This window comes from Pseudochaenichthys georgianus, unplaced genomic scaffold (genome assembly GCF_902827115.2).
Source record: "Pseudochaenichthys georgianus unplaced genomic scaffold, fPseGeo1.2 scaffold_428_arrow_ctg1, whole genome shotgun sequence".
Lineage (NCBI taxonomy): Eukaryota > Metazoa > Chordata > Actinopteri > Perciformes > Channichthyidae > Pseudochaenichthys > Pseudochaenichthys georgianus.
The window spans coordinates 95,875-118,624 of NW_027262993.1; the positions used below are offsets into that span (position 1 = coordinate 95,875).

Consider the following 22,750-nt stretch of genomic DNA (forward strand, 5'->3'; position numbering starts at 1 on the left):
TGGTGTATGCAACACTTGTTCAGATAAACAAGGTTTTTTCTTTTCTGATAAACTTACATATTTTAGTTATTTTATGTTACCAAGATACTTTGAGATACACCCTGATGTACGCAACACTTAACAAAGGGTATAATATGAAGTAGTTGGTAAGGAAGGGTTTTTCTTTAAGGGTGCAAAACTTTAGAACAGGGTAAAATATTCATTAATTTGTATTGAATTGAGTTTTCTTTTTTTTGATTTTCAACATACTATATGACTTTTCCATATTTCTGACATACTATACTTTTTTGACTTTTTTCTGTAGAATCTTGACAAAACTATTACTTGTTCTTAAATGATGACCTATTGCTGGAGATGAGATGAAAAAGCTACAACGCTTAAAGAACTTTTTTCTAAAAACTCTCAATTCTATAATTGACTACCACCATTCAACGCAATAAGCCCCACCGTCCACTCAGCAAATCATCTAAAACGAAGGACCTCGCTAAGACGACCGTTGTAAACTAGCCATGGAGCAGAGAAAAGCCAAGACTCCCCCCGCGAGTTGCAGCCAGGAACAGACTACTGGACTACCATCATCACCACCAAGGGGGAAACCCGAATCTTGCAATACTACTGATGCTGATTTTGCTCCTTGGGCCAAAACGTCTCTGTTTATAGACACAGTGAAAGCGGTGTTGGTTGATATTGTGGAGAGGGTGATACATCGGTACAGAGAAGAAATATGCAACGGGTGCCGAGTCAGTCACCCCGGCCAGAGGCAACACGATTTTCTTAATGACATGTCCGATTTTTACTTCAGAAACAATTACAACGCGTTAATGAAAAGACTCTGGCTCACCGACTTCATTACTGAGATCGACCAGACTCTTAATGATAAAGACATTTTCACGGATGATTGGAGGATCCAAGGCGCTTCGGAGGCTTTTCTTCACAATCTCAAAAATTGCAGACGCCTCAAGGAGAGACTTGAAAAGATCCATGCCGAGTTGGATGGAGAAGAAGAAGACTAACAACCAGCAGTTGGATGGAGAAGCCAGGGACTTGTTCGATACATTGACTTTTTTCTTTAAGTAAAATAAAAATGGGAAACTACTATGCAAAACGCTCTGTATATATTGATCATAATGTAGTCATTACCCTTTTAATAAGTGTGGTGATGGGGACGATTGAAAACAGAACGAGTAGTGACCCCTGTGTAAAAAGAATGGCCGAAGTTTGTAAACTGGAAGACATTTTGGATATCGTTTGTTCTGGCAGTACTATTCCGGGTCATTGGGAAACGATTGTAAACGAAACATTTAAAGTGGTCCTGGAATCTTCATTTTCCGAAACATTCTGTAACATTATCTCAGAAATGAAACAAACATCAAAAGTGTATCATGTGCTCTCATTGTATGCTCTGTTTGTAGATGTAATGCATCTTTGCGTCGAAAACAGCATACACGTGAATATTTTGACTGAAGTGAAAAAACTCCATCACGATATCTCCAGTAATATGGGGAATTCTAAGCTGGAGACTGTCCTGGGGATGCTACAATCAGTATAACTACTGATTTTGTGTGTGAAAAAAATAAAAAAAGTGTTTTTTTTACATCTAAAAACTGTTGTCATCATCATAGCAAGGGGAGCGTACTGATACATGTGTATTACAGTCCTTCTTGTTGTGTTTTTCAGTATTTTCTGTGTGTCTGTACACACAAAGCACACTTCATTATCTACTTTCCAGCTTTTTTAAAAAGAAAAGTGTATCTTTCGGTAACTTTCTCAGAGAATTTAAGCATAAATCTGTCAAATGTTCAAAACAGCCTTGTTTCACTGAAATACCCTCAAAATGACAAACTGCCATTAAGAGTCAGATTCTTAACCAAATCTACTGACACAAAGTACTTCATTATCTACTTTTCAGCTTTTATACACAAAGTGTATCTTTCAGTAACTTTACCAGAGATCATATCATAATAATCGTATAGATCATCTCCCGCTAACCGACTGCTGCGAATGTGTTGAACAAATACCAAAAGCAATGGCAGAGCTTTGCTTCAGTATAATGAGAGAAAAAGCGCGATACTGTGGAATTGCCCAAATTGGCGACAGTGCCAGAATATGTATTAAAAGACTGTTGGTAGTGTCGGTCTATTATAGTGTCGGTTGTCATTACAGCGAAGGATACGCCAAAACGTGTGACGACATAGACAAAGCTTTTTGAAGACAATTATATGGTACCTGTCCTTACAGCTAAACAAATCCTACGCCAGGTATTCAACAGACCACAAGAAGCACAAAAAGTCCCAGAAAGGATTACATTCAGAGCTAATAATGGAGAAACCGAAGAAGAAGCAAAGCAGATTATAATCGTTGCGGGTGAAAGGATAGAGAATTTGCATGTGATGTTAATGCATTTATCTGATATAAAAAATGCATTCGTATACTTCCAAGAGACCCCTAAACATCTACTTGGGCTGTGTGAATGCTCTGTTTTTTGACATTGCTTTTGGTATTTGTTCAACACATTCGCAGCAGTCGGTTAGCGGGAGATGATCTATAAGATTATTATGATCCGGTAATGGCTCTACAACACCATCCTCTAGTTTAAATGTCTTCACTTTGTTTCTTTTTCTTTTCACCTTCCTTCTTTTTGTCTTTTTAGTTTTCCGTCCTATGGTCCCTTTTCTTTTCATTCGCATTCTGCGTTTGCTTTTAATTGTTCTTCTCCTTTTCATGTTGCTTTTTCTTTTTCTTCGTTTTTCTTTACTTTTTCTATTCTTTTCTGCTAATTGTCGTTTGCGATCTTGGCGAGTGGTATGAGATACTGTTTCTATGTGTTTCTTGTGTATAAAAGCTGAAAAGTAGATGATGAATTACTTTGTGTCAGTAGATTTCGTTAAGAATCTTTGACAGATTTATGCTTAATTCTCTCAAGAAGGTTACCGAAAGATACACTTTTGTATTTAAAAGCTGATGTTACAGAATGTTTCGGAAAATGAAGATTCCAGGACCACTTTAAATGTTTCGTTTACAATCGTTTCCCAATGACCCGGAATAGTACTGCCAGAACGAACGATATCCAAAATGTCTTCCAGTTTACAAACTTCGGCCATTCTTTTTACACAGGGGTCACTACTCGTTCTGTTTTCAATCGTCCCCATCACCACACTTATTAAAAGGGTAATGACTACATTATGATCAATATATACAGAGCGTTTTGCATAGTAGTTTCCCATTTTTATTTTACTTAAAGAAAAAAGTCAATGTATCGAACAAGTCCCTGGCTTCTCCATCCAACTGCTGGTTGTTAGTCTTCTTCTTCTCCATCCAACTCGGCATGGATCTTTTCAAGTCTCTCCTTGAGGCGTCTGCAATTTTTGAGATTGTGAAGAAAAGCCTCCGAAGCGCCTTGGATCCTCCAATCATCCGTGAAAATGTCTTTATCCTTAAGAGTCTGGTCGATTTCAGTAATGAAGTCGGTGAGCCAGAGTCTTTTCATTAACACGTTGTAATTGTTTCTGAAGTAAAAATCGGACATGTCATTCAGAAAATCGTGTTGCCTCTGGCCGGGGTGACTGACTCGGCACCCGTTGCATATTTCTTCTCTGTACCGATGTATCACCCTCTCCACAATATCAACCAACACCGCTTTCACTGTGTCTATAAACAGAGACGTTTTGGCCCAAGGAGCAAAATCAGCATCAGTAGTATTGCAAGATTTGGGTTTCCCCCTTGGTGGTGATGATGGTAGTCCAGTAGTCTGTTCCTGGCTGCAACTCGCGGGGGGAGTCTTGGCTTTTCTCTGCTCCATGGCTAGTTTACAACGGTCGTCTTAGCGAGGTCCTTCGTTTTAGATGATTTGCTGAGTGGAGGGTGGGGCTTATTGCGTTGAATGGTGGTAGTCAATTATAGAATTGAGAGTTTTTAGAAAAAAGTTCTTTAAGCGTTGTAGCTTTTTCATCTCATCTCCAGCAATAGGTCATCATTTAAGAACAAGTAATAGTTTTGTCAAGATTCTACAGAAAAAAGTCAAAAAAGTATAGTATGTCAGAAATATGGAAAAGTCATATAGTATGTTGAAAATCAAAAAAAAGAAAACTCAATTCAATACAAATTAATGAATATTTTACCCTGTTCTAAAGTTTTGCACCCTTAAAGAAAAACCCTTCCTTACCAACTACTTCATATTATACCCTTTGTTAAGTGTTGCGTACATCAGGGTGTATCTCAAAGTATCTTGGTAACATAAAATAACTAAAATATGTAAGTTTATCAGAAAAGAAAAAACCTTGTTTATCTGAACAAGTGTTGCATACACCAAAGTGTGTTTAAAAGTATCTTAGTAACACAAGAAAAAGAGAAGAAAGCGTTAATGTTAACAAAAACTGGATTGGTCCACTGAAATAATTAATAAATAATTTCAAAAAGTGCTCTTAAAAACAACAAATGTATTCAGATAAAAGTATTTTGTTAGACTATTAAGTCCACGATGATTACATTTAACCCCTAACCCATGTTTGTTTTCCTAATAAAGCCAGAGTCACCTGAAATAATTTTGCCATGGCTGTAATGAAGGACTGAGCGTTGATTCTGTTTGCTTTTATACATCTTTGATTTTGTCTGCATCAACCCAGCTGTTGACTTTTTCGGGCCAATTATGCCACGATACAAACATTTGTTTTTTCCCTCTCACCACACGCCTTTTTAGAATTTTCTCGACTTGAAAAGCCTTGTCATTGGCTATCTTCACTTTTTGTAACTTTTTCTCATAAAAAGTCCCCTTGATCTCTTCTCCATCATAATCTTTGAGCTTGTAAACAGGTGGCTGCCGAGGTAAGCCTTCAGACACCGTAAATAATTCGTCCGTATAACTCTGCTCATATTTTTTTCCGAATACTCCTCTCAATTTGGATATCCTTACAAGCTCCCCCTCCTTAAAGCTCATTTTGACAGCAGCTTTTTTACGAAGGCTGGAGGGGTTATATAGATTCCGAAACACTTGAGCCTCATTTTCCTTGGTTACCTGCAGTGGGTTCATTTTAATACTTCGGTGATAACTATTATTGTAACTTTCAAGTAGTTCGGGTAAGACGTCTATATATCTATGAGTGTTTTTAGCTGTAAAATACCTCCACATTTTAGTTTTCAGCGTACGGTTAAATCTCTCTGCCACACATGCCTTCATATCACTGGCGGTTGCATAATGTTGTATACCTCTTTTCTTCAATAAGTTTTGAAAAACTTTATTAAAGAATTCTTTCCCCGCATCTGTTTGTAACTTTTTAGGGATCTCACTGTGTGTTAAAATGGTATCAAAGGCTTTGGCAACCTCAATACCCGTCTTTTTCTTTAATGCTTGAGCATAGGCTTTTTTCGAAAATACGTCTACGACTGTTAACAAATAATTAAAACCATCATTATATTCGGACAGCGACTGCATATCGCAGAGATCTGCTTGAAATTGTTGTAGCGGTCTGAGTACAAAAACTCTGTTTCTTACAAAATGCACCCGTGCCGGCTTATGCAAAGTATATGCATCCTGCTCCGATAAATAATCTCTGACTTTCTCTACATTTACTTGTTTACCCATTTCATTCTGTACAGCTCTATGGAGTTTATCCACACCTCCTAAACTCCCTGGATTAGATGGAGTGTAATACACCCTATGCATAACACGTTTCTCAGACATGTTTCCTGTTACAGCCCGATGAGGTAATGAGTACAACAGTTTTTCTTACAATGCATTTTATTGATATGTATATACAACATTTCTCCAAGCAGAGAATAATAAAAGGAAGGACACACTATATCAAGTAAAATTAAAATAAAACATACTTCAATGAAAAAGTATCAAAAATAAATAAAAACTCTTCCTAATGCTGCCAGAAGGCCCAAGCTGCTCTTGTAATCTTCAGTAGGGTCTCGTCGTTCTCTACAAGCTGTTCGTATAGCTTCTCGATTTTAGCCTCAAAGAGTCTGGTGTTTCTGAGGTTGTACAGAATCGCCTCGGTAGCTCCAAAGACTCTCCTCTCCGACACATGAAGGTGGTTCTGGTGCAGAGTGTCCCGAATGGCTGGAATGAAACGAACGGTCCATAGTCTCTTTACCACTTCATCATAGTTTCGATCCAGATAGTATTCACCGGTAGGGAATAAACACTCGTGCTGCATCTGACTGGGGTGATTGACTTGACATCCGTTACATGTTCCCTTTCTGTAAAGGTATACGACTCTATCCAACAGATGAACTACAACTGCTTTTACCGTATTCAGGAATGCCGATGTCCTAGCACGTTCTGTAGCATCACCCTCGGGAGCACAAGGAAAGCATGGCATATCAACGCCAATCTCTGGAACACAAGTAGAGCATGGCATATCAACGCCTACTACTGTTGATTCCCCTGGAGACTCGGGTGGAGTAGATGGAGGTTGAGGCATATTCAACCATCCTGTAATATCAATGCCAACTCTTTCTCATAAAAAGTCCCCTTGATCTCTTCTCCATCATAATCTTTGAGCTTGTAAACAGGTGGCTGCCGAGGTAAGCCTTCAGACACCGTAAATAATTCGTCCGTATAACTCTGCTCATATTTTTTTCCGAATACTCCTCTCAATTTGGATATCCTTACAAGCTCCCCCTCCTTAAAGCTCATTTTGACAGCAGCTTTTTTACGAAGGCTGGAGGGGTTATATAGATTTCGAAACACTTGAGCCTCATTTTCCTTGGTTACCTGCAGTGGGTTCATTTTAATACTTCGGTGATAACTATTATTGTAACTTTCAAGTAGTTCGGGTAAGACGTCTATATATCTATGAGTGTTTTTAGCTGTAAAATACCTCCACATTTTAGTTTTCAGCGTACGGTTAAATCTCTCTGCCACACATGCCTTCATATCACTGGCGGTTGCATAATGTTGTATACCTCTTTTCTTCAATAAGTTTTGAAAAACTTTATTAAAGAATTCTTTCCCCGCATCTGTTTGTAACTTTTTAGGGATCTCACTGTGTGTTAAAATTGTATCAAAGGCTTTGGCAACCTCAATACCCATCTTTTTCTTTAATGCTTGAGCATAGGCTTTTTTCGAAAATACGTCTACGACTGTTAACAAATAATTAAAACCATCATTATACTCGGACAGCGACTGCATATCGCAGAGATCTGCTTGAAATTGCTGCAGCGGTCTGAGTATAAAAACTCTGTGTCTTACAAAATGCACCCTAGCAGGCTTGTGAAAAGTATATGCGTCCTGCTCAGATAAATATTCTCTGACTTTCTCTACATGAGTACGTATATTACCCCTCTCCTTTCGGCCACCATATGGTCATCTCCATAGGGGGTTTATGGTTTCTCTCCCCCCCCTGTCCTGACTTGTCTCAGACTGCTCGCAAAAAAAGGCTGACTTTTTTTAAATATTATGTTTTTTAGATGCTTTACTTTGATTGGAGCACCCAACGGATGGCTGTAAGTTGTCACCGGTGTCTCGCTGATTAAACTCATATCAAGACGTCTCTTGGCCATTTTCTCTCGACTTGAAAAATATTGAAGAGTGACCAAAAGACGCTGGCTTTTATTTAGCCAACCTCTAACGGGAGAGGGGTGAGGGGCGGGGAAAGTGTGTGTGTGTGTGTTCCCCCCTCCCCTCGGTCGCCATATGGTCTCTCCCCTCATGTCCTGACTTGTCTCAGACTGTTCGCAAAAACAGAGAGGCTGACTTTTTTTTAAATATATGGTTTTTTAGATGCTTTACTTTGATTAATTTCATGTTATTTGCAAGTATTTGTAAGTTACATTCAATACTGTATACAGGATTAGGGGCACAGGAAGTGGTTAGGAGGCGGGACATATATCCTATGCATACTAATTGTTGAAACAACGGCATTTTATTTTTCTCATTTTTTTAATTTTAATTTTATTTTGTAAACCGGAAGTGGGGGTGGGACATCCGTCGGAAGTGTGGGCGGGACATCAGCCAGGAGGGGGCGGGACTTTCGGTCGAAAGGGGCGGGACTTCCGGTCAAAGGGGGCGGGACTTTCGGTCAAACGGGGCGTGGTGACCTGTCACAAACCATGCATACTAATGTGATGAAAGTGGCATTTGTATAACTACTTATATGCTATTAAATGCTTCATATAATTTACCCCCGTCACAGTCCACGGGCACATCGTATCTGTCCCCGGCTGTTTGAAGAGCAAGCATGGGAGACAAAAGACAGCATTTACCTGTTTACATCCAGCTAGCCATGCCTTTTTGGTGTACCAGCTACGTGAGAAGCCTCGTTGATTCGTTTTGTTTTTTTCACGAGCTTGCTGCGATATATACAAATCGGGTTGATCCGGTCCAAGGTCTTTAAGTATCAATGTATCTCCCAAAGTTCTCCTTTTGAAAGATTGGAGATTAGCTCTTGAACGGAATTGGGCGGGGACTGAGGTCTGGAGACTCCACCTGCACACGAAGCCATCCTCATCAACTACTGCCGTATTGCGTCACCCCACCGGATACGAGTCACTAGTGTCCAAACTACTCACAGACTGCACTGGGCGCTGACCAGTGGCGCCCTATGACCATCAGATTTGACGACGCTGATTGGCTGAAATTATGTTTCGGCATCATAGTTTACAGACAGCAACGGTCAACGGTGTTAGCTGTTGCTGCTCTGGCTCAGGGCTCCTCTCTTAGCGCCCAGACGAGAGAGGGTAATGATACACGCTGCGGCCAGGCAGGAAACATGTGACTTATCAGTAACTTTAGACATCGTTACACCATTTTAAACGAGATTTTATTGTAGATTATACATTTTCCTGATACCAATTATATAATATTTACCTTATATTTATATTAGGGCTGTCAAACGATTAAAACATTTAATCAGATTAATCACAGTTTAAAAATTAATTAATCAGATTAATCACCATTCGAACTATGTCCAAAATATGCCATTTATTTATGTATATTGTTGGGAATGGAAAGATAAATGAAAGAAGGCGGATATATCCATTTAACATACAGTATCTATGATTATTATAACATTGTTCTGTGTGTCAAAATGAAAGACAGCCCACTCACCTATCAATCATCAAACCGTGGGGTCTTAATTCATTACGACCCCATGTGACCACAGAGTGTGAACGTTGTGATCAGCTGTTGTAGCGCAGTTCTCCAGTGAAGGGGGGAGTCTCCCTCCGCAGCCGGTTGGCGTAGTTTTGGCACAATTCCGTTGTACAGACCGACGTTAACAGCAGCCCTGTCTGTGCACACGGAGACCGACTCTGTCGTCCGGTGATCCAACCGCCTTCTGGAAAAGCTTCTCAAGTACGTCGGTACGCAAATGCGCTTTGTGTTTCCGTTGGGACTTCCTGCAAGAACACCACGCCGTTATCAAATATGTTCTATTGAGAAGACGATCACTACGTGACACAAGTTTTCAAAACCGTGGCTGCTGAAATCAATCTTACTAACTGCTGTCTGTGCAATTTACTCCTCGCGAGTTGGCAGACTTTATTTTGCTTACTTTAACATCATTTTTCATGGTCATTCTGCACATGCGTTAAATGCGTTAAATATTTTAACGCAATACATTCAAAAAAGTAATTACCGCCGTTAACGCGATAATTTTGACAGCACTAGTTTATATATTTTTTAAATATATATATATTTTTTTTAATGTGGGAAGAGGGGGGGCGGCACCCCTATGGGCCGGCCGCCACTGGCAGCAGACTAATTAATATACCACCAGAACCAGAACATCTGTAAACAGTTGGAACCACTGATCTTTGGAGCTAGAAGGAGCCAGTTGAGATCCTTCAGGCATCTTATTATTATCTTATTCTGGAAACCTTCTTTTGTCCCTGTGTTCTGGGAATGTCCAACTGGAAGGAGAACCCCCAAAACTCAGAATAGCTAAAGAGATTATCCATTTGCCCTGAAAATACCTTGGGATGACCCAGGGTATGTTGGAAGAACCCTTTGGATACTTTGCCTTCTGTCACTGAAAGTTATCTAAAACACTTTCAATGTCATTGAGTCGGATAAGACGTAAACACAGAAAGAAGTCTTCCTAAATACTCAAAGCTGGTGTCTTGTAACTTAAAGTAACTACTACCAATTGAAAGTTCCACCAAAGAGCTTGGTGCATAGTTTGTATCCATACAACATGTCAGCATCAGTGCTTGGCGTGTACAGGTTACGATTTAAAATTCAGTAATTATATAAACAGTTCCTAACCCAAGTAACCCCCCATTACTACGAGGTTTTTCTCAATTGCTGTCTAGCTGGACGTTAGAAAGGTTAATCACATTGGTGGGCTCTACTTTAGAGAGACTGGTCTGGGACCTGTTAGAATGGCAGTTAGTCTCCAAAGTAGGACAAAGGTGACTCCCAGTAATTCACAATTGTTTAATTTGAATTCTGTGTTCTTGGATAGTTGGAGAATGGAAAGTTCCCAGTAGATTTCTGCTTATTAAACGCAGTTGCTGAGAAATGAATCCAACGAGGAATGGCCTTAATTATGACAACTGTAATTTTCGTCTTTTTAATTTTAAGTCATGAAACTCTTACTTTTGCACAGAGAAATGTCTTGGATAAGAAAACTATTTTCCGACTTCTGTAATTCAAGAATTCAGCTTTTTATACACACAGCAAATTCGCCAGTGTGAAAATCCTGGTGTTAGGGCTTTTCGGGGTAAAGTGTTGTAGTTACATTTAACATGATAAACACCGCCTGTTGTTAATACCCTATATAGTACAGGGTTGAATCATGGTGTTAAACATATTTAACGACAGATAGTGTGTTCTCTCAATCTGGGTACTTTTACGTGATGTGCGTGAAATTAGTTAGATCTCCGCCATCTTTTTGATGCAACATTCAGTCTCGAGAGACCGCAGTCTGTGACGGTAAGTTATCGCTACGTTTCATAATTTGTTCCCCAGATAGCTTACATTGATTTGGCTTGAAAATACAGTTGTGTGTGGTAGGTAGCGTAAAATAATGTTTTCGTTACTAGCTTGCTAATACTATATGACTGTATGGTCATGACCAGGTGCAGGTGCACGGACCATACAGTCAATGCTTGCTTGCTAAACTGTCGAATTAGATATGGATGTCGAATTAACTTTAGATAATTATGTAACAGAAAATATAATCATTACGAAGACCAATGTATTGCACATGTCTATCGTTAGTTCGACAGCGAGCTAACAAGATCTAGTGTCCTTTTCCTTTCTAGCATGTTGTCTGTCTAACGGAAGCAGCCATCAGTCCGTCTTGCAGCAAGTGTCCACCGTGTGCCCTCGACAGACTGCAGTCAGTGAGTGACATTAAGTTATATAGATAACGTTACATTTAATTAGGGCCCGAGCACGAGAGTGCTAGGACCCAACGGCGTCCTAGCACGAAGTGCAAGGATACCTATTGTTATTCGTGGTATTATTTATTATTTTTTTCTGCTGGCGTTTCCTGTTTTTGAGGCCTTTAGGACGCTGAAAAAGTTGTATAATTTTGCACAGATTCCAGAATCGGTGAAAATTACAATATTCTGGACTCAATTTGTTAAAATATTCCAACATGCTCGCTAGCGCCACCTATTTCAATTCCATTTCGGAAAAATTCACCAAGTCGCACCGTAACTCCGAATGACCTGACATTTTGCAAACATATCCGGGTGGACCTGCTCTACAAATAATCCAATTGGAACCCTAAGCTCCGCCTACTTTCTTTTTTTATTATTATTTTTTTAATTAACATAATTTTAAAAACAGTTAAATATTCACTTAAATTTCAAATTTTGGTTTTTCAACACCAAACTCAGTATACAGTATCGCCGGAGGGTCAGACACATTAACCTAGGACAGTGCTTCTCAAAGTGTGGTCCGCGGACCACTGGTGGTCCGTGAGCGCCCCCTAGTGGTTCGTGAGTATATTGGTAAAATGTCACATTTGAAATAAATACATACATTTAAGTTTTCCGCACTCTCACGGGAATATCTCCGCAATGGAGTGAGCTTAAGTTTCACTTTCTATTGCATGATATAGCCCAGGGCAACACCTTCGTCCCACATGTTGCCACCTGTTCTACCATTTTCAGGCGATTTATAATCTGTTCTAGAAAAACTATGTGTTTTGGGATATTTGTGGAGTTAGGTGGTCCTCGAGTGTTTTTTTATTGGTTAAGTGGTCCTTGGTTTGAGAAACACTGCCCTAGGAGATGAGCATGTTCAAACGATAAATATTTCCGCCATGAATTAAACGAACGAACGGAGAACTTTCCATTTTTGACGATTTACATGTCACAAATTACTCCAAATTACTCAGATATAGTTATTCCGATATTCACGAAACGCTGTATACATATTGCTATTATGATTTCACACATATTTCAAATGTCTTTCCATTAGCCCCGCCCCCCAGAAAGTCGGCCATTTTGAAATATGTGCGTTTTTCAGCCATTTAACGCACGTTCTTGCAAACTCCTCCTAGGGGAATGATCGGAAAAATTCCAATCCAGGACAAGTTCAGCCTATTTTCAATGTGATGCTAAATTGCAAAGGAATAGTCGATTTCTCAAACGAGGACTTCGTAAGCGAATGGAGAACTTTCCATTTTTGACAATTTACATGGCGCAAATTGCTCCAAACTGCTCGCATATAGTTATTCCGATATTCACGAAACGCTGTATACATATTGCTATTATGATTGCACACATATTTCAAATTGCCTTCCATTAGCCCCGCCCCCCAGGAAGTCGGCCATTTTGAAAAATGTGCGTTTTTCATGCATTTTTAGCACATTCTTGCGAACTCCTCCTAGGGGAATGATCAGAAAAAATCCAATGCAGGACAAGTTCAGCCCCTATCCCTTATGATACTTAATTCAGGAGCACATTTTTGAAAAATCACTCGTGGAAGTCGTAAGCTAACAGCGAATACACCATTTTTGACGATTTACATGGTGCAAATTGCTCCAAACTACTACATTTCCATTTTTGGAAACCTTTACAAAGTGACACCGTAACTCAGAATGACCTGACATTTTGCCCACTTATTTGAGTGGACCTACTCTACATATTATGTCCTCGTACCCGAAAGCTCCACCTACTTCATTTTTTTTAAATTACCATAATGTTAAAAACAGTGAAATATTCACTTCAACTTCAAATTTTGGTTTTTCAACACCAAACTCAGTATACAGTATCGCCGGAGGGTCAGACACATTATCGTAGGGAATGAGCATATTCAGTCGATAAATGTGGCCGTCATTACTCTAAACGTGTTCACAAAAAGGCGGGGCTTAGATAGAAATGCTCATAATTCATCAACAATGTACCAAAAAAACACACATTTTGGTGGTAAGGTTCAATCTGTATTGGGGAATAAGCACACAAAGTAATATCCATTTTGGACAATAGGGGGCACCAAAAACATGACAAATGTATAACTCATGAACTGATGGACGTAATCTTTTTTTTTTATTTAGACATACTCTGGGGATGAGTATGGATTTATATTTAAAGTGTCACAACGAATGACAAATGTGGGCGTGGCCTGTACTTTTTTTTTTATGACGATGTGCTAAAATGTGTTTCGGTACGCAAAACTTGGGACACGCATCACAGCCCATGACCTTTTGAAGAATGTAAAAAAAAAACGTAATTTTTCAAAAAAAACTGCTCACTAGCGCCCCCTATTGTGTGGTAGTCACATATAAGTCTCAGAACTTCACGAATTTTGGCACAGACATTCCTCAAGGAATTGCGGACATATTTGTACATACATTTAATTAGCCCCGCCCCCCAAAAAGTCGGCCATTTTGAAAAATGTGCGTTTCTCATGCATTTTAAGTACATTTTTGCAAAGTCCTCCTAGGGAAATGTTCCAAAAAATTCCAATCCAGCACAAATTCTGCCCATATCCAATGTGATGCTAAATTGTGAAGAAAATAGTTGCTAGCTGAAACGAGGACCTCTTAAGCTAGCCGGTTAGTTAGTTAGCTAGCTGGCTAGCTGTCGAATTAGACACAGATGTCGAATTAGATAACATTAGCTATTTCACATAATATTATGTCATTACGAACACCAGCGTATTGCACATGTCTAACATTAGTTCGACAGCTAGCTAGCTAAGAGGTTCTGGTGTCGGTGCCTATCGGTATAGTTAGCTGACTTCAATAACAACGTATTTCTTTTCTAGCACTATCTCAGTGTCACCTAAGCAGCCATCAGCACCCAAAGTGGGAAGGCTGCTTACGTAGGACAAAGGAAATAAATACGCACAGAAATTTATATAATTTATATAACACTGCGTACCGGTGTTGGATGTGACGGTTTCCCTTTTATAAATCACATGGCACACACAGGCATAAAACATTATTAAACGTGATAGTATATAAAACCATGCTCGTATCTAACCTATAGAAATGCAAAACGGCCTCAGTTTAGACGTAATTCTGTCCTCCTGCTTACCGCATCATTTATGAGAAAACATTTCATAACATTAACACAACATATTCGAGGTGGTTTTCAATAACATATCCGTATTTATTTATTTCTCCAGATTGTGTGTGTGTGCACCGAGGAGTCTCAAACAGGCGTTTGTTTCATCATTTTAAGATTGGCTTTTATCAATGTTTGAAAATGAATTCTTCATATATGATAAATGAGAGGTAACATTTTATTTATGGTATTATTCCCACATATTTCTCTCCATCCTTCCTTCTGCCAACGGTGTCGCAGTTTCTCGTCTCTCCCGTTGTTGTGCTTAGTGCGTGCGCATGGGTTAGAGTTTGCGTGGAGGACCGCACATTTTCCCGTGAAGTTGTTTTTTTATAAACCGCAAACATTGCTTAGAAACTGGCGTACGCCATCTTTTGAGCGCGCGCACCGTTTATAAATGAGGCCCCTGGACAGTGTAAAATTGAAGCTGCAGCCAACACTGTTAGTGTTGTTCTTATCGGTCTTGGTGTTCAGTGTTGGTGGTCACATCTTACACTCTTAGTGTTGGTATAGGAACACTGTGATAATGTTATATTGTCAACACTTTGGAAAGTGTTAATTTAACACTTTGCTGGTGGTTTCCATAAGTTATTATATTACTCATCATCAAATATTTTGATTGAACTTACTAGTTTTCCCTGTTTGCGGGCCACTATGACGGTGCGGTTAGTCTCCTGCAGCCAGTCCATGTATCTCGTGGGCAGGTAGTCGAGGCCTCCATCTATACCCTGGCTTATGCCCATGATATCGTCAAAGTCCTCCTCAGTGGCCCCAGAAAACTGAAGGCCTTCCTGGGACAGGCCCTCTGGGAGCTGGCGCATGGTCAGGCTGGTGACAATCTTCCTCTTGAAATAACTGATGAGATACAAAGTGGGGGAGAGGTTATTATGGATTGTAATTATTTTCTTAAACAAGGACTTGGAAAAGCCCAAGAGTTGTCCCAACCCATGTGGAAAATCCTGGATGGGGCTAAACAAGCTTCTTCAAAATGTGTCTGCTTGGATAACAGGTGTTTGTGTCAAATCCACACCAAACTAAGCTGTTAGTTCTTAATTATAAACACATTCAATAATGTTTCTGCCACTTTAAATAGATACAATGGAAAGAATAATCACATTAGTGACTCCCGGCACAAAGGTGTTATGCCTTGTACAGTGTAAATGAAACATACTGTAATAATATAGGCATCCAATACAGTGGGAAAATAAAAAGGAATCAAATTGATGAGATTGGTGTAGGAATTGAAACTGAAGCAAAACAATGCCAGTGAAAAACCTTTTTCATTCAATCCCCAAAAGAGTGAACCAAATACAAATGACTGCAGGAATGATAATGGCAGTAACTGAATCCGATTAAGCAATAGATGAGTAGAAAGCAGAATAAAGACTTATACAGGAAAACATGAATGGATGGATCAGAAGGATAGAGAAATGCAAGACATGAAAGCAAGAGGCAGAAACAGAAAGATGGGCCAACAGATCAATCCAAACAGACAGAGGAAGTGTAAGACTGGCACCTTTCTTGATCCCTGTGTCTTTTCCGATTCATCTGGTAAATCCATACCCCTCAGCTCTCTGATCCGTACACTATACCCTCTCCACATTATAATCACTGGTATCCGTCCAGAACTTGGCTAAAGAATTTACAGAATTAAAAAGACAAGATAAAATAGAGAAAGCTTTAAACACATTTATTTCATCACACAACCTTGAAGGCCAATCAATGCTGTTATTTCACCCTGATAAATAAAGATAAAAAACGATGCAGAGAAACTAGTCCATGCATTTGTTACTTCTAGGCTGGATTATTGTAACTCTTTATTATCAGGGAGTACCAAGAAGTCAGTCAAGTGGCTTCAGCTGATTCAAAATGCTGCGGCTCGTGTACTAACCAGAGTTAGGAAAAGGGACCACATTACTCCTGTTCTGGCTGCCTTACACTGGCTCCCTATAGAACACAGGATAGAATTTAAAATTCTTCTTCTCGCCTACAAAGCCCTTAATGGGCAGGCGCCATCTTACCTTAAAGAACTCATTATACCCTACTGTCCTACTAGGGCATTGCGTTCCAAGAATGCAGGGTTGTTGGTTGTTCCTAGAGTCTCTAAAAGTACAATGGGAGCCAGAGCCTTTTCTTATCAAGCTCCACATTTGTGGAATCAGCTTCCAGTTTGTGTTCGGGCGGCAGACACCCTATCCGTTTTTAAGAGTGCGCTCAAGACCTTCCTTTTTGATAAAGCTTATAGTGGTAAAATAAAATAATAAGAGTGCATTTACGTAGACACCTTGTGCCTCTTCACCTATACGTCTAAGTTCTTACTCTTTTCCCTTACTGGTGGTATGTCATTTGCAGTGATGTACCTGAACGCGTTCAATGAACGATCGTTCATGAACGCGTTCATATTTTGGGCGAACGTGAACTGAACGTACTGTATTTCCGCTAGATGAACGTAATTGAGAACGCGTTCATTCTCAGCGCTGTATAACGGCGTTCAAAAGTGCGTTCATTCTCAGCACTGTATTATAACGGCGTTCAAAAGTGTACCAGATTTCATATGCCTTTCAGCCGAAATCCCAGTTAAAACACACCGTAAACAGGCTTCAAAATAATGCGGAAAACCACCCAATCTGGCAACAGCAAGCTGCCTGTGATGCGTACGCGCCTGTCACCCCTGGCTGTCGCACTAAAATATAAATATACTAAATATATCAGACTCCTCACAACAAACAATGTGGAACCGCGGAACCGGCGAGCATTGAATGAATGAATGAATTAGTATGGACGAAGCCGAGAGCAGCTGCAGCAGCACTCGCTCAGAGTCAGACTCTATGGCGTCGGCGTATGAGCATTTAAAAGAGTTTTACGTTAAAGTCAGTACAGACTCAGACGGAAAAATCAAACGTTTGCCTGTAAACTGTGTCCGCCCGGTTTGAAAAAGCAAGTCCGTACATCGACGACGTCGACAACAAACCTTAAACGGCACCGCCGCCGCCATGATAGTCTTGTTAGTAAACAACACAAACACGCCCACAGCCCGTCTCCGCATGTGACACAGGAAGTATTTAAGTACATTTACTCAAGTACTGTACTTAAGTACAGTTCTCATCTCTGTTCACCTGGCTGTTGAATATATAAAAAAACTAACGCAGTAACGGAGTAACGCACCATGTAGTAACGGTAACTGAGTTACTGCATTTAAAAAGTAATGCGTTAGAGTACTAGTTACTGCCAAAAATAACGGCGTTACAGGGCTCCAACTACAACAAGATGAACATATTTGACCGTGACTTAATTTTAATACACGTGCCGAAGTAACAACATACTGACACCGGTTAGTAAAAACCATGAATTAATGCTTTGACAAGTCTGCAGACAGACGGCAGAGAAAACCTTTTAACATGCGTGTTCTCTGAATGGAGATCGGTGAGATAAACCTCACTGAATCTAGTGGTTAAGTATCGCTGGTGTTTTATTTTATTTGGTTGTTTATCCCCTCAGGCTATAATCATGTGTATTTTCTCCATTCCTGTTCATGTGTCTTCTCGCAATTATCACTGGCCCCGTGTATCTCCTAATCGCTATAACCGGCCTGCTCTCGTCTATCCCACGTGCTCCACTGAGATCCAACATCTAGTTCCAGGCGGCCTGTGGAACTGCCAGTCAGCTGTTTCTAAGGCTGACTTCCTCTCTGGCTCCGCCTCCCTGCAGTCTCTGGATTTCCTTGCTTTCACTGAGACGTGGATTACTCCATCCAACACATCCACCCCAGCAGCTCTCTCCACAGCATATTCCTTCTCCCATACACCCAGACCCACTGGCAGAGGAGGTGGCACTGGTCTCCTGCTCTCTCCCACATGGAGCTTCTCTCTCTTCAAGCTACCTAACTTCACTCCTTCCACCTCTGAACTCCATGCCGTCACAGTAACCCATCCTATACAATGAACCCTTGTTGTTCTCTACCGTCCACCAGGAGCCTTGGGGGACTTCTTGGATGAATTAGATCATCTCCTCTCACAGATCCCTGAAACTGGCTCTCCCGCTGTACTTCTAGGAGACTTCAACCTCCAGACGGGGAAGATAGACGAACTAACATCTCTGTTAACCACCTTTGCCTTCTCACTGTCTCCGTCCCCACCAACTCATAAAGCTGGCAGTGTCCTTGATCTCATATTCTCAAGGAACTGCTCTACTTCTAACCTCTCTGTAAACCCGCTCCACACCTCCGATCACTTCTTCATTTCATTCTCTTTACCCCTTTCCAAACATAACAAACTAATCTCTTCTCATCCTGCACCTGTCCGCCGTAACCTCCGTTCCCTCTCCCCCTCTACCTTTGCCTCATCGGTGCTCTCATCCCTCCCTTCCTCTGACTCGTTCCAACTCCTGCCTCCAAACTCTGCTGCAGAAACTCTCCTCTCTACTCTCTCATCCTCTCTGGACTCTCTCTGTCCTCTCTCATCCTCTCTGGACTCTCTCTGGCCTCTCACATCTCGGCAGGCTCGTCAGTCCCCTCCTGCTCCCTGGCTAAATGACGCACTGCGTGCTAATAGAACCGTCCTTCGGGCAGCAGAGCGGAAACGGTGGAAATCCAAAAACCATGACGACCTCCTAACCTATCAGGCTCTCCTCTCCTCTTTCTCTGCTTCCATCTCTCAGGCAAAAAGCACTTTCTTTCAAGATAATATCCAATCTTCCTATTCCAATCCTAAAAAAACTATTTTCCATCTTCTCCACCCTCTTGGACCCCCCCAAAGCCCCTTCCCCCTCCTCCCTCTTGGACCCTCCCAAAGCCCCTTCCCCCTCCTCCCTCTTGGACCCTCCCAAAGCCCCTCCTCACTTCTGTCAAGCGACTTTGTTAACCACTTTGAAAAAAAGGTTGACGATATTCGCTCTTCTTCTTCTGACTCACCTCTACTCACCGCTGGGTCACCAGACCCTCCTTTCACCCACACACTGACCTCCTTTTCCCCTCTCTCTCCAAGTGAGGTTCTTACCCTCATTACCTCTGCCCGTCCTACCACCTGTCCTCTGGACCCTATCCCTCAAACCTCCTTCAGACTATCGCTCCTGATATTCTACCGTTTCTCACCCATTTCATCAACACTTCTCTAACTTCTGGTCACTTTCCAAACAGTCTCAAGGAGGCGAGAGTAAACCCTCTCCTGAAGAAACCCACTCTCAACCCGTCTGAGGTTATAAACTACAGGCCTGTCTCTCTCCTCCCGTTCCTGTCTAAAACACTTGAACGCGCTGTCTTTAAACAACTCTCCTGTTATCTCCATCAGAACAACCTTCTGGATCCGCACCAGTCTGGTTTCAAGGCAGGTCACTCCACAGAAACTGCCCTCCTTGCTGTCACTGAGGAACTGCACACGGCTAAAGCAGCCTCCCTCTCCTCTGTCCTCATCCTGTTGGACCTGTCTGCTGCATTCGACACGGTGAACCATCAGATCCTCCTTCACTCTCCAAGAACTTGGAGTTTCAGGCTCTGCACTTTCCCTCCTCACCTCATACCTCAAAGACCGCACCTACAGGGTCACTTGGAGAGGGTCGGAGTCCGACCCTTGTCAATTAACTACAGGGGTCCCTCAGGGCTCTGTTCTTGGTCCCCTCCTCTTCTCCCTGTACACAAACTCGCTCGGATCTGTCATTAGCCCGCATGGTTTTTCATACCACTGCTACGCTGACGACACCCAACTAATTCTGTCCTTTCCCCGCTCAGAGACCCAGGTCGTCGCACGCATCTCTGCTTGTCTAGCTGACATCTCTCAGTGGATGTCCGCTCATCACCTCAAGCTCAACCTTGACAAAACTGAACTGCTTTTCCTTCCGGGAAAAGATTGTCCCACTCTTGACCTGACAATCAACATCGGCCCCTCTGTTGTTTCCCCGACCCAGACTGCAAGGAATCTGGGTGTGATCCTAGATAACAACCTGTCCTTCACTGCAAACATCGCTGCTACAACCCGCTGCTGCAGATACACGCTTTACAACATCAGGAGGATGCGTCCCCAGCTGTCCCAGAGAGCCACGCAGGTTCTGGTCCAGGCTCTCGTCACCTCACGCCTAGACTACTGCAGCTCCCTCCTGGCTGGTCTACCTGCATGTGCCATCCGACCTCTGCAGCTCATCCAGAATGCAGCGGCTCGTCTGGTCTTCAACCTTCCTAAATGTTCCCACACCACGCCGCTCCTCCGCTCCCTCCACTGGCTTCCGGTAACTGCTAGAATCCACTTCAAGACACTGGTACTTGCGTACCATGCTGTGAATGGATCTGGCCCTTCCTACATCCAGGACATGGTTAAACCGTACACCCCAGCACGTGCACTACGCTCTGCATCAGCCAACCGGCTCGCTGCACCCTCGCTGCGAGGGGGACCCAAGTTCCCATCAGCAGAAACACGTGGGTTTGCTGTCCTGGCTCCAAGATGGTGGAATGAGCTCCCATTGACATTAGGACAGCAGAAAGCTCACACACCTTCCAGACTGAAAACTCATCTCTTTCGACTCCACCTCGAGGATAGAACTGCTAACAAAGCACTTATATACTAACAAAGGACTGGCTCCTCTAAAGCCAGTTGAGGAGCACTTGAAATGTTTTGCTCTATGAAACCTGATGTACTTATATGATTCCGTTTTCTACAAGTTTGTATTTTGTTGGTCGAACGCACTTATTGTAAGTCGCTTTGGATAAAAGCGTCAGCTCAATGTAATGTAATGTAATGTAATGATTCAACAATGAACAACCCAACAGTCAAAACAGCACTCACTGCAGTGACAGAAAGCTCTCTGAGCAAAGTAAAAGTGTTGGCTCAGTCTAGTGATATACACATTACTTCACACACAATGTCTAAAAAAACGAGTTAACCAGGTTGATGCACTGAAGGAGGAAGCAGCCTCTGCAGTTACCAGCATGTTGTTTGCCCTAAAGATATAGAAGGGAGGGAGCCATCACATACCTGGAGAGAGAGCAGCTGGCTGCGTGTGAGAGCAGGTAGGAAGGGAACATGCTTTACTCCACAAAGAGGAGCAGTGTGTGTCACCTGTCGATTACAACAAGCAATAAGTAACTGACGTAAAATGCTAACTGTTACAACAATATTAACAATCAATAATGTCATATATTATAATAGAGCACATATGAAATCCATTTTCCTGCTAAATTAGTCCCCTTACTTTTGATACTTTAAAAGTGAGTTTAAAGGTGGGGTAGGTCATTTTGGAGAAAGCAGCTCGAGTGCTAGAAAATACACAGCCGGAGAAAATCTGCCCCTTCCTCTCAGAGCCCCTCCCCCAACACACACGAACGCGCACACGACCAATGAGGGCACGAGATCAGTGTGTGCCCAGATGGAAGGCTGACAGGCAGGTAGGCCGTCCAGTTACTTTAGCCGGGCCGGCTCAGATGATTGGTCGTGCTTTTTACAGCGCCACGGCTTTAAAGCAGATATTCATTGCTATTGGGATGTTAAGAGCATTCCATGGAATATAACAACAAGTGTATCTCGAGCCGGTTTCTCAAACGTACCTACCCCACCTTTAAGTGTGGTTTTAAATGCATTTACTTGTGAAAGGAGTATTTAACATTAATGGTATTGGTACGTTTACTGAAGTAAAGACTGAATACTTTTTGTCTGATCCTCCTCACAGTCTAAGTTTCTGTTATATAAGAACAAGGTCAACGTCTTCTTGAATATCAAATATGCCAAAAGGTGGCGCAGGAATGAGTTCTAAAACCAGCAAAGGATTCAGCATGTTGGCTCTTCCTGTGTCCTTGATCTCTTCACATTGTGTTCTACGACATTGATCAGAAACCCTGCGCCACTGTAACTAGGGAGAGTTATCAAAAGCATTGTTGACATCATATCAAAGTAATATCACCAAAAGCTAAATGTTAAGGGCCAACAAAAAAGAAGAAACTGTAACTTTTATCCATGTATTTTTTCTTTTTATGTTTATTTTATTAGCTTTTATTTTTAATGACTGATTTTAAATGCCTTTTCTTAATGTCTTTCGTTTTTTGTAAAGCACTTTGAATTGCCTTGTGTTGAAAAGTGCTATATAAATAAACTTGCCTTGCCTTGCCTTGCCTTGCAACTGGGAGATTTCAGAAAGAAGTATGATATCTGTATACCAACGTATGTAGAATACAGAAAATTTACCAGTACCAATATCCAATCAAAAACATACAATACACAAGCACAAAGACAAATGAAGTGCACTCCGTGACGTTAGACGAGATCCCAGTTCTGGTTTTCCTTAAAGTCCTACCTTGAGA

The 22,750-nt window shown here is 41.4% G+C and overlaps 1 protein-coding gene across 2 annotated transcripts in view; it reads right to left on the minus strand.

Moving 5' to 3' along the window:
• Nucleotides 1–22,750, minus strand: part of LOC117442435 (histidine N-acetyltransferase-like) — a 36,239-nt gene that overhangs the window by 13,349 nt on the left and 140 nt on the right. The window contains exons 2-3 of one of the 2 annotated variants that reach the window (XM_034078431.2): nucleotides 21,432–21,515; nucleotides 15,102–15,327 (exon numbers count right to left, since the gene is read on the minus strand). In XM_034078431.2, coding sequence (XP_033934322.1) covers nucleotides 15,102–15,327; nucleotides 21,432–21,481 — 276 coding nt within the window. In that variant the 5' untranslated portion in view covers nucleotides 21,482–21,515. The remainder of the gene's footprint in view (nucleotides 1–15,101; nucleotides 15,328–21,431; nucleotides 21,516–22,750) is intronic. The other variant, XM_071202418.1, reaches the window with a different exon arrangement.